Source organism: Mugil cephalus, chromosome 1, assembly GCF_022458985.1.
Source record: "Mugil cephalus isolate CIBA_MC_2020 chromosome 1, CIBA_Mcephalus_1.1, whole genome shotgun sequence".
NCBI lineage: Eukaryota > Metazoa > Chordata > Actinopteri > Mugiliformes > Mugilidae > Mugil > Mugil cephalus.
In genome coordinates, this window is record NC_061770.1 from 37,429,165 (window position 1) to 37,441,249 (window position 12,085).

General features: G+C 39.0%; 1 protein-coding gene across 1 annotated transcript; it reads left to right on the plus strand.

Moving 5' to 3' along the window:
- The first annotated feature begins 9,476 nt into the window (after positions 1 to 9,476).
- On the plus strand, positions 9,477 to 11,529 carry LOC125014141. Its single transcript, XM_047595206.1, has 5 exons — positions 9,477 to 9,531; positions 9,643 to 10,353; positions 10,457 to 10,579; positions 10,652 to 10,695; positions 10,789 to 11,529. Exons 1-5 carry the CDS (start codon positions 9,477 to 9,479, stop codon positions 10,909 to 10,911), a joined length of 1,056 nt encoding a protein of 351 aa, XP_047451162.1. The 3' UTR covers positions 10,912 to 11,529.
- Positions 11,530 to 12,085: the final 556 nt, after the last annotated feature.

Genomic DNA, 12,085 nt, shown 5'->3' on the forward strand with positions numbered 1-12,085 from the left:
ACCAGTTGTCATAATGCATCATGAAGTTGGTTATGACGACTTGTGAATATGTATAGATGGTAATAATGACCATTATAATGCTTTATAGACAACCATTATAAACTGTTATGAGTGCATTCATAGGGCATTATAAATACAACCTTCATAGAAAGTGTTACCGTTATTTTAAAAGGACATCTAGGAGACTAAAGGACGGAAGGAGGAAAGTTCTTTTTAGGACATGCATCAGAACCATGGGGACTTCAAGATGGAGCCATGTATCAGATCTATCAAACAACCACTAATTATGCTTGAATATGATCAGTCAAAATCTAACTCTACAAACAATTATTCACACTTGAAATTTATGTTAGAGCTGATGGACTGGAATAAATATGACTGGTACAAAAGTTGTTAAATAAACAAGATTTTTATAAAAAAAGTTATTGAAACAAGAGCAATTGTGTTCATTTTTTTTCTTGTACCTGTTTGTGTACAGAACTACATATGAATATTTCCCAAGAGCTGACATTACAAGCACAGACATTTACCATTGACATGTTTATGAATTCAAAATGCCCAATGCTTTCAAAGAGGCCAAATACTAACCCAAACTAATGAAGTGAGTATGGGCTGTCATGGAGCTCAGCATTAAGGAAGCAGTTTCCTTTCATCATCTGCATGTGGTTGTAGTCAAAAGGTGATGATCTGCAGTTGTCTGTTGGCTGGTATCCTGCATCAGAATATCTGATAACTGTGTCTACAAGTGTACAGACATATGACACGTGACTTTAGCTATTGTGGTGAAGTTGACCTTGCACAAATATGTTGGTTAAAAACATAACTCTAAGAAAGTGGCGTTTTAAACTAGTAGAATATCACTGAGAGTACATGTTGTTGCCCAGATCCATTCAATTCGTTCTTGGTGACTTCAATCACTGCAGCGCTGACAATAATTTTCTGAAAGGTTTTCATCAATATGTCACCTGCACCTATGGGGAAGACTCATGACAAATGTTATGGATCTGTTCCAAATGCATATACGTCTAGTCTGTCACCCTCCCCCCCACTTGGATCTGCCAATCACGCTACTATCCTGCTTGCACCAGCATACTTCACTCCCTTCATTTCACAACATCACTCCCACCAGAACAATTTCAGAAGGCTGGTGAGTGTGAACCCAGGTGCAAAAAGGAAGGCAAGGCACAATCACAATACAAAATCCTTAATTCAAATGGAAGCAGGAGGTCATACACAAAATGGCTGACAAAGTCAGGCAAACGAACTGGCAAGGAGAAGCAGAAATCCAAAAAGACAAAGAACAAGAACGGTCATACTCTTAAGGCAAATAGGAGTAACGCTGGAATGCAAAGACACAAGGTACTAAGACAATCTGGCAGGGAGAACACAGTGGGGCGGGCTTAAATACACACGGAAACAAGACACAGGTGAAACACAAAAATAATCAACCAATGCTGGAAAAAAGAACAAAGAGGGGAAGTAAAACTGACAAAAACACTGGGAAGACAAGGTTTTCAAAATAAAACAGGAAGCGCACAGAAAACACAAGTAACAGACTCGGACACAATTACCATCTTTCCCAATAACAAACCATGGGTGACGAAATAACTCAAAGCTCTTCTTGACAGGAAATAGAGTATCTTTTTCTCTGGTTCTTACAGTGGGAAAAAGGAGATGAACAAAGAGGTTAAGGGTGCCATAAAAGCTGCCGAGCTAAAGTAAAGGGACACAGTTGAGCAAAAATTCAAAGGTGGGAATCTGCGAACAGCCTGGCAAGGTCTCAAAAACATGTCAGCTGGGAATACAACTTCCATCTCTCATGTTGAGGGCAATGGTCCAGTATCACTGGCTAAGGACCTCAACTCCTTTTTCACAAGATTTGAGACTGACAGTTGCACCCATCTTGAAACAGTTGTTTTGGTCAAGGCATCTTTATTTAATTCCCTCTACAGTTGTTCTATTCTGGGATCGTACAGGAGTTAGGTAAGCTGCCCTGAATGGGAATTTCCAGTGGATTCCTTAAATAAGAGGTTAATTGAATTTGTTTATAGATCAACTATCAGCTGAGTGCAATCAGAAGTCTCACTGATTATACCTGTAAAGTATTCTACTGGAAAAAAAATAATTATCCAACTCGATAACTTAGCCATGTATTGGATGTGATTGTGATCTCTTTTTTGAACATTTCTGCAAACTTAATCCTGAAGAAACATGTGGAATATGACCAATCAGTGACATCTTTAAAGGGGGTTACATAAGTATAGGTCATAGGGCAGCTTGAAGAGCAGCTACACTTTTCAAATACTTCTCAACAAGTCTTTAGTCCTGCCCCTTACCAAGCTTGTCACTGTGGTTGTGAACATGTTACTTTTATGGGACGTACAGTTTCACTTCAGACTGGCCAATCAAACAAAGTCTTGTCTTTGAAGAGTCGGTGAAGCTTAAGAGCAAGATTCTTTTCACTTGAGTCTCCGATTTGAACACGATGACATCTCCAATGTTTGTTTTCTACATGACATGTTTGTTCTTGTGGGGAAAGGGTGAGTGTTTTTGTGACTGTGGTTTGAATTTTCTTAGTGGCACTGTTTCTAATTGTTTCTCATTTCTATGTTATAACTTATCTCTAAAATCTGAAATAAATTGTCTTTGCTTTTTCAGCTCAGGAGACACAGCACTCCTCATTTCTTCGTCAAGAGAGTGGCTTCAAATCAGTAAATGTTGGTGACAGTGTAATTTTGCGATGTTTCCATGGAAGAGCGTCAACATGGTTTTACTGGTATAAGCAAATTCTAGGACAGAAATTAAAACTCATTTCTTCATTCTACATCCGTCGTGAAAGTAGGACATTTCATGATGAATTCGAAAACAACTCCCGCTTCACACTGGAAGCTGGAAATGATAAAAACCACTTAAATATTACAGATTTGCGTATTTCAGACTCAGCTACTTATTACTGCGCACATAGAGCTTTCACCACCGTTGAATTTGCAGAAGGCGTCACAGTCAGTGTAAAAGGTTCAGGTTTGAACATGAACGCTTCGGTTCATCAGTCTTCATCTGAGACTGTCCAGCTAGGAGACTCTGTGACTCTGAACTGTACAGTACACACTGGGACCTGTGATGGAGAACACAGACTCTACTGGTTCAAAGACTCTGAAGAATCTCATCCAGGACTCATTTACACTCATGGAGGCAGGAATGATCAGTGTGAGAGAGAAAATAACACAAAAAACACGCACCTGTGTCTACAACCTGCCAATGGAGAACCTGAATCTGTCTTATAATGGGATCTACTACTGTGCTGTTGCCTCATGCGGACACATACTGTTTGGAAATGGGACCAAGCTGGAGTTGAAGAGTGAGTAGAACGGTAACAGATGTTTTCTGATCTGATTAACAGTTCTGATTATTCCATAAAGATGATGTTTTTAATGTCATTCCATGTCTGCTTCATGCTGCAGATGAGGAGGTTTCTCTTGTCTTGGTTTATTTCTTGAGTGGTGCTTTGGCGTTCACCACTATCCTGACACTTTCCCTGGCTGCCTTACTGTGCACACACAAGAGAAACAGCCAGCAAATTACAGGTAAATTGTACTGTTTATGGCATGATCAGTGAATTTTACATCATAGAAACAGCTTTTCTTTGTGTTTCAGAGTCTCATGCAAGATTTTCGGCTTCATACACAATGAACTCAGAGGTATCCAGATAACTTTCAAAATAATCTTATTGCTGAAATGTTTTCTTGTGAGGTATGTGGCACATTGTAAATTGTTGTTTTCTATTTTATTAGCAGAGGTTCCAGGCTGAAGAAAACCTCCATTACGCTGCTTTAAGACTAAAGAAAGCCAATCGATCGAGAAGTCGAAGAGATGATACAGAGGATAAATGTATCTACTCTGGTGTTAGGAAATAAAACTCTAGCTCTAAACTAAACTGCAACTAAACAAAAATAAAAATTTCTCCCCGATTGGTTTTGATGACGAGCAGAAATTTGTCATGACACTTGTTATTATGATTTTGGCAGTTTTTAGTGGGATTAAAGTTACAAACTTTACAAGATCAAAAGTCCACCATTGCGATAAAGTATCCGTATACTAGAATTGTCCCTTTGTATTTGAGATTATTTGAAAACAAAATTCAATGATTTTCTTTTCATACTCTGTAGGAGCCACGGATATAATTGCTATTATTTCTATTGTTATTTTATATGCAATTAAACCTTTTTGTCCTGCTGAAATGATATAACTTCAAATCATCCAATAATGAATATAAAACACATTTATCACTTAAATTTGCAGATTTTTAGGATTTTGTGAAGCATTTTGTAAGGTTGATTTGAACAGTGCTATATAAATGGAGACTTCATATTGATGGATAAAGTGAGACTATGTGCTGCTTTTCTCAGCTACCAGTACTTCTATTGTGTTCTTTTTATCTACAGTTTGTCCACAGTTCATCGTCATTCATCGTTCTGTAGTTGTAAAAATAAACTGCATCTTTGTTCATAATTTTTAGTCCTGTATATATTATATATAACAGGCAACTGTTAAGACATTTTTTCATTGTGCTTAAGTGTTCCCTGGGTATTACACATGCCAGAAGGTCCATATAACACTAATACATAACATTCACTGTGTTCAATGATGTCAGGATTCAAATGTTTCCTACATTTTTATTTATTTATTTTCTTTTTTTAAATAGCTGCATAATAACCACAATATAACGACACACAAATCGTCGCGACATTAAGTTTGGTTTCAGTTTAAAAAACTGTATTTCAGATTTTTATTGATGTTGATTTGAAAGATCCAACATGATTCATAAAATCCTTCTTTTAAATACACAGCATTGAAAGCATGAATCAGAATCAAAACAATTCAGGAATCAATGGTGATAACCAGCCATAGTGGAAAAATGGATTATTTACACTCATTATTTGTACCAGAAACTAGAATGAAAAATACAGATGAAGATTTAGGATATTTCCAAGAGCTGACATTACAACCACAGTCACTTACCATCGACATATTTATGCATTCAAAATGTCCAATGCTTTCAAAGAGGCCAAACACTATCCTCAACTAATGGAGTGAGTATAGGCTGTCATAGAGCTCAGCATTAAGGCATGTTGTTGCATCAGGGGTCTTATTTTTGTTTTTTAGAAACTGGTGAAATTCAAGGAACAACAAAGATTCACAGTGAAAGACCAACAACCTACATAAGTACAAAATGTGCATCACACAGCGACACACCTAGATCTGTTTAATTTTATCCTCTCTGTGTGGTTGTAGTCAAAAGGTGATGACCTGTGGTTTTGTGAGGCTGGTACTCTGCATCAGAATATCTGCCGACTGTGTCTACAAGTGTACAGACAAATAACATGTGATTTCATCTGCTGTGGCAAAGATGGCCGTGCATGGACATGTTGGTTACAAAATGTAACTCTAACAAAGTGTTGTTTTAAAACTTGTAGAACATCACTGAGAGGTTTACATGAGGTTCCCAAGATCCATTTCAGAGAGGTTCACAGGACGAATTTAGATGAGAACAAAGAAATATAAAAATGATGGATTTAACATTTGCCTGAGATTTTGAATTCCCTTGATTAAATAGTTGGCCATTCACCAACTGATGTGAACATTAATCTATCATAATGAAGTAATGTGGCTTCGACTAGTTGTTATGATCCCTTAGGATTTAGTACACTACCTACGATGAGTGAATTGGAGAAGTCTTCTGTGGAGTGACTTTGTTATCCACAAGTAAAGAAGAGGTATTCATTAATACACAGGACGAGATGTTACAATCCCTTGTGCCATGATCTAAGGCAAAACTCCTTTAGAAGCCCGGTCCAACTGGACAACCAACAAGCAGACCAGTGGTCATCTACTTACTAACCTAGCACGCAGCAGTAGGTAATAGAGATGATGGGAATGCGACTACACTCGGACCAGACATCTCTTCCTTCTGCCTATGTCAGAAAGGATATACAATTAGCCTAGCCTAACATTCCTCCCCTCTGCCAAGAACAGAAGTTACACACAAGAAAACGCCAGCAAACAAGCCTAACTAGCAACAGTAGGCAGTACGCAGTGTGCAGCACATCATTGGGGTTTTCTAGTGGGCACCTCCCTTTACCAATGTTTCATTAAGTTAGGCCCACGACACCTCAAAAAAGCTTAACAGTGAGCCAGTGTCCCAGAGTCACCTCCCTCAATGCAGCCACCACACCACTGTGTGCCTTTCAACCAACAGATTAGATTAAACTTAGTACAACTGCTACCTATTGACAGTACATAGCTAGCCTTACCTTTAGCATGCTCCCCAGTTAGCGTGCTTCCTTCGTAGCCACAACCATTGACTCGCTCGTTCTGCTGCCTGGGACATATTCTTTACAGCATCCCTATGTTCTTTTCCGCAAATGTCCAACTCACACAGGAGAGCAACGGCGGATTTCGCAACAAATCCACGGCAGCTGACCTCCACCTGGGCGCTCCAGCCTTGCCGCTCAGCTTCCGATGCCAACTCTACGTATCAATCTTTCTTGTGCTCATTAGCCTCTTCAACTCTGTCTTCCCACGGGACAGTTAATTCCACAATGCTGGAACGCTCAAACAGCGATCTAAATCAGTCCTCAGCTTCCAGGCTCCGCCCACACTTAGCTGCCCTGCATTATGCCTGAATCTCTAAAGCAGAGGAGAAGCGTTGGAAAGCTGCCATCCCTCAAGTCAAATCAGGCTGTGTGCTCAAGCTCCCATGAGGGAAAAGAGGAGAGAGAAGAAAGTTGGATAAACCCATAACAGGAGACATGTTGCTGTTGTGGTTGTGTTGCAGAATAGAACATCATAAGTACAGCATCAGACTACATGATTCTGCTGGACCAGAGATCTGCTACTGCTGAATAAAACGAGAGTCCAACTCCACTTGAATCATGTTTTGATGTACTTATGAGGTAATGCTGCCTCAGTGGTTTATACTCATGATCTATAACTTTCAGCATCTTTACAATCACAGGCTTTTTCACTATTTCCTGATACGAAAGTCAACACGTCTGCAATTTCCTTCCACCAGTGTCCTATCTTGTCATACAGGGTGACACTGGACTGACAAATGTTTGTTTAGTTGTGGTTTTGGAGTTGGATCAGGAGCTAGCATCACAATCTGGAAAAGACACACATTTGTGATCCAGTGCTGGTACAGGTTTGTCATGACACTACCTTTAGCTTTTACAAACTACCAACATTACAGAGCACACTGGTCTGCTCCATGTCAGACATTACAAAAAAGTCACCACATTTCCATATTCGGTTCTGTATTGTTGTATTCCACACCTACCAAAGTCCATAGTCTGTTAAACTGTGAACTGGTGAAACTCATGACTAAATGTTCAGCATTTGACTTAACATTCGTAGCTCTTTGTGTCACCTTGGGTAGTAAAAGTGGATATAATCATTTTTTTACAGCAAAGATTAAGCTAGAACTAGTCCAAACCTTCGGTGAAGGATCACTAGTTTTCAAGAATAGTTGTTTTGGTCAAGATATCTCTATTTAATAACCCTTACAGTTGTTCTGTTGTGGGATCCTATAGGCCTTAAATAAGCTGCCCTGAATGGGAATTTCCAGTGGATGCCTCAAATAAGATGTCAGCTGAACTACTTGGGCTGGTTTATAGAGCAACTGTCAGCTGAGTCCACTCAGAAGTCTTACTGATTATAACTGTAAAGTATGATAGTGAAAATAATAATAATTACCCAACTCAATAACTGAGCCATGTATTGCATGTGACTGTACCTTTTTTTGCACCTTTTTCTGAACATTTCTGCACTTTACAAAACCTAATGCTAAACAAACATGTTGAATATGACCTATCAGTGATGTCAGTAAGGGGTTACATGAGTGAGAATGTGACGTCATTTATATTTTAATGATCTAATCTAACGGCAGCTTGAAGAGCAGCTACACTCAAATACCTCTCAACAAGTCTTTAGTCCTGCCCCTTGGTCAAATATCAAGTGTGTCACTGTGACATGAGTGAAATAATATCATTACATCACCATCTTTATTTGGTGCTGTATTGCCGTATTTCACAGCTGTCAAAACCCCTAGTCTGTTAAACTGAACTGGCAAAACTCAGATGTGCTGGAGCCTCAAAGGAAACTTCGTGACCTCAGGACTTACTGTTCAGCATTTAAATAAGATTGATCCTTTGCTGCTGTTTCAATCAATCAATCTTTTTTAGTGTCATTGTTTGAATAAAACAATGAACATTTATACACTGTATGGCGAATGTGCAGACTCTTCACCCAGACCCATAATCACCCACTGTGTAAAATAAACACAATAATTCAAGTCATTCAGTGCAGACACAAAAGTACTTAACAGTAATGGTGAACATAGATAGACATATAGACATGCAGGGGGAACGTACATACCGTTCATCTCTGAATGAAATGATCCTGATTTTGAGCTGTGTTTGAGCTTAGCGGGGACAAATGGCAAAAATATATCCTTCTTTCTGTTGTTATCTCCTGGAAGATGCATGCTTTTGTCATGATTTGGGGTCCAATCTCAATTTGTTCTTCAATGAAAAGGCATGTCCTTCTTTCCCGAACAGCTGATTGGCCCGTGGGTGGAGCTTTTTATTGGATTCAGATCAATCCTGAAAGTTACCCTGACCCGAAGCAGGTTTGCCGTTCAGAGTGAGTTACCATGGTAACGTATCTCGATAAGAATGAATCCAGCTTTGTGATACCGGAAACCCAGGGTTAACCCTGAAGTTACCTCACTAAAACCGTAATCCTGCTTCGTGATATGGGCCTCTGTTCTGAGAATAAGCAAGACCTAGTCAAAGCTGTCTGTGAAGGATCTCTGTTTTTTGGTTAAGATGTTTTTATCTGTCTTTACAGTTTTTCTGTTCTGGGATCCTATAGCCTAGAGCCGTGGAGCAGTGGGTAGAGGTGCAGCTCAGGAACTGAAGGGTCCCCAGGCCCTGACCCACCCCCCAATTTGCTCCCAGGCGCACCCAACTGCTCCAACTCTACACACTACCATGTGAACTCAAATATGCTGTCAACTGAACTATTTGAGCTGGCACATAGATCAACTGTCAGCTGAGTGCACTCAAAAGTATTGTACTGAAAAAGAAAAAAAAAATCCAACTCATTAACGAAGCCATGGATTTGATGTGATTATAATCCCTTTTGGAACATGTGGTATATGACCAGTGATATCTTTAAGGGGTTACATGAGTATAGGGCATAGGGCAGCTTGAAGAGCAGCTACACTTTTCAAATACCTCTCAACAAGTCTTTAGCTCTACCCCTTATCAAGTGTGTCACTGTGGTTGTGAACATGTTACTTAAATGGGACGTACAGTTTCACTTCAGACTGGCCAATCAAACAAAGTCTTGTCTTTGAAGAGTCGGTGAAGCTTAAGAGCAAGATTCTTTTCACTCGAGTCTCCGATTTGAACACGATGACATCTGTAATGTTTGTTTTCTACCTGACATGTTTGTTCTTGTGGGGAAAGGGTGAGTTGTGTTTTTGTGCCCATGGTTTATATTTTTGTATTGACACTGTTTGAAATCATAATTTTTCTTCTAAAATATGAAATCAGTTGTGTCTTTGCTTTGTCTCTCCAGTCACTTTACCTCAGGAGACACATCAGTCCTTGTCTGTTCATCAAGAGAGTGGCTTCAAATCAGTAAATGTTGGTGAAACTGTAATTTTGCGATGTTTCTATGAAAATGAAGTGGCAGCAAGGTTTTACTGGTATAAGCAAACATTGAGACAAAAACCAGAGCTAATTTCTTCTTTCTACATCTATAGTGACAGTGAGGTATTTTATGATGAATATTTAAACAATTCACGATTTACAATGGAAATTAAAAATGGTAAAAACCACTTGATTATTTCAGATTTGCGTATTTCAGACTCAGCTACTTATTATTGTGCAAGTACAACTTCTACCACCGTTGAATTTGCAGAAGGCGTTACAGTCAGTGTAAAGGGTTCAGGTTTTAATATTAACACTTTAGTTCATCAGTCTTCCTCTGAGACCGTCCAGCTAGTAGACGCTGTGACTCTGAACTGTGCAGTACACACTGGGACCTGTGATGGAGAACACAGAGTTTACTGGTTCAAAGACTCTGAAGAATCTTATCCAGGACTGATTTACACTCATGGAGGCAGGAACGATCAGTGTGAGAGGAAAAACAACCCCAAAACACACACCTGTGTCTACAACCTGCCAATGGAGAACCTGAATCTGTCTCATAATGGGATCTACGACTGTGCTGTTGCCTCATGTGGACACATACTGTTTGGAAATGGGACCAAGCTGGAGTTGAAGAGTGAGTAGAACTGTAACAGATGTTTTCTAATCTGATTAACAGTTATAATTATTCCATAAAGATGATGTTGTCAGTGTCATTCCATGTCTGCCTCATGCTGCAGATGAGGAGGTTTCTCTCGTCTTGGTGTATTTCTTGAGTGGTGCTTTGGCGTTCACCACTATCCTGACACTTTCACTGGCTGCCTTACTGTACACACACAAGAGAAAAGGCCAGCAAGTTACAGGTAAATTGTACTATTTATTACGTGATTACTCAATTTTACATCATAGAAACACAGCTTTTCTTTGTGTTTCAGAGTCTGATGCAAGATTTTCAGCTTCATACACAATGAACTCAGAGGTATCCAGATAACTTTCAAACTAATCTTATTGCTGAAATGTTTTCTTCTGAGGTATGTGACTCATTGTAAGTTGTTGTTTTGTGTTTTATTAGCAGAGTTTCCAGGCTGAAGAAAACCTCCATTACGCTGCTTTAAGAGTAAAGAAGGCCAATCGATCGAGAAGTCGAAGAGATGATACAGAGGATAAATGTATCTACTCTGGTGTTAGGAAATAAAACCGATCATGTTTTAACTTTGAGTAGCTCTGTAAATAGTTGCTATAAACTAAACAAAAATGAAAATCTCTCTCCAATTGTTTTTGATGACAAGCAGAAGTTTGTCATGACACTTGTTATCATGATTTTGGCAGTTTTTATTGGGATGATAGGTACAAACTTTACAACATCAAAAGTCCACAATTACGATAACGTATCAGTATACTAGAATTGTCCCTTTGTATTGATTTTCTTTTCATACTCTGTAGCAGGCCCAGATTTGCACCACAGTTTAACTCTGTAGAAGCCACGGATATGATTGCTATTATTTCTATTGTTATTTGATATGCAATTAAACTATTGTGTCATGCTGAAATGATATAACTTCAAATCATCCAATAATGAATATAAAACACATTTATCACTTAAATTGCAGATTTGTAGTATTTTGTGAAGCATTTTGTAAGGTTGATTTGATCAGTGCTATAGAAATTGAGACTTCATGTTGATGGATAAAAGTGACACGATTTGCTGCTTGTCTCAGCTACCAGTACTTCTACTATTAATTGTGTTTACGTACCACTCAGGATCTTTTTGTCCACAGTTTTTCCAGTTATTCATCTTCTTGTAATTGTAAAAATAAACTGCATCTTGGTTCATAATGTTCAGTCCTGTGTATATTTAAAAGGCGACTGTTAAGACATTTTCTAATGGAGTATAGGCTGTCATGGAGCTCAACATTAAGGCATGTTGTTCCATTAGTGGTTTTACTTGTGCTTTTCATAAAGTGGTGAAATTCAAGGAACAACAACAATTTACAGTGAAAGACCAACAACCTACCTAAGTACAAAATGTAGTGTTGGTGAGGAGTGAAGAAGAGGAGTGCTTGTCAACTCTTTACAGTCTGTGTGTGGTTTGTTGAAAAGCCGACAATCAAGTCGCACAGGGTGTTATTAAATTCCAGGTTAAGGAGTTTGGGGCAGAGTTTGTAGGGTTGGATTGTGTTGAAGGCAGAGCTGAGGTCGACAAACAGAAGCCTCACATAGGTGTTTTAGCGCTCTAGATGTTGCAGCAGTGTATGGACCTGTACTCCTCATATTGTTGTGGACCCTTTGACACGCACAAATGGCCAGTTTGAATGGCTTTTGGGAAGTGACTGAACATTTGAACACAAAAACATGGAGACAAGAAAGTG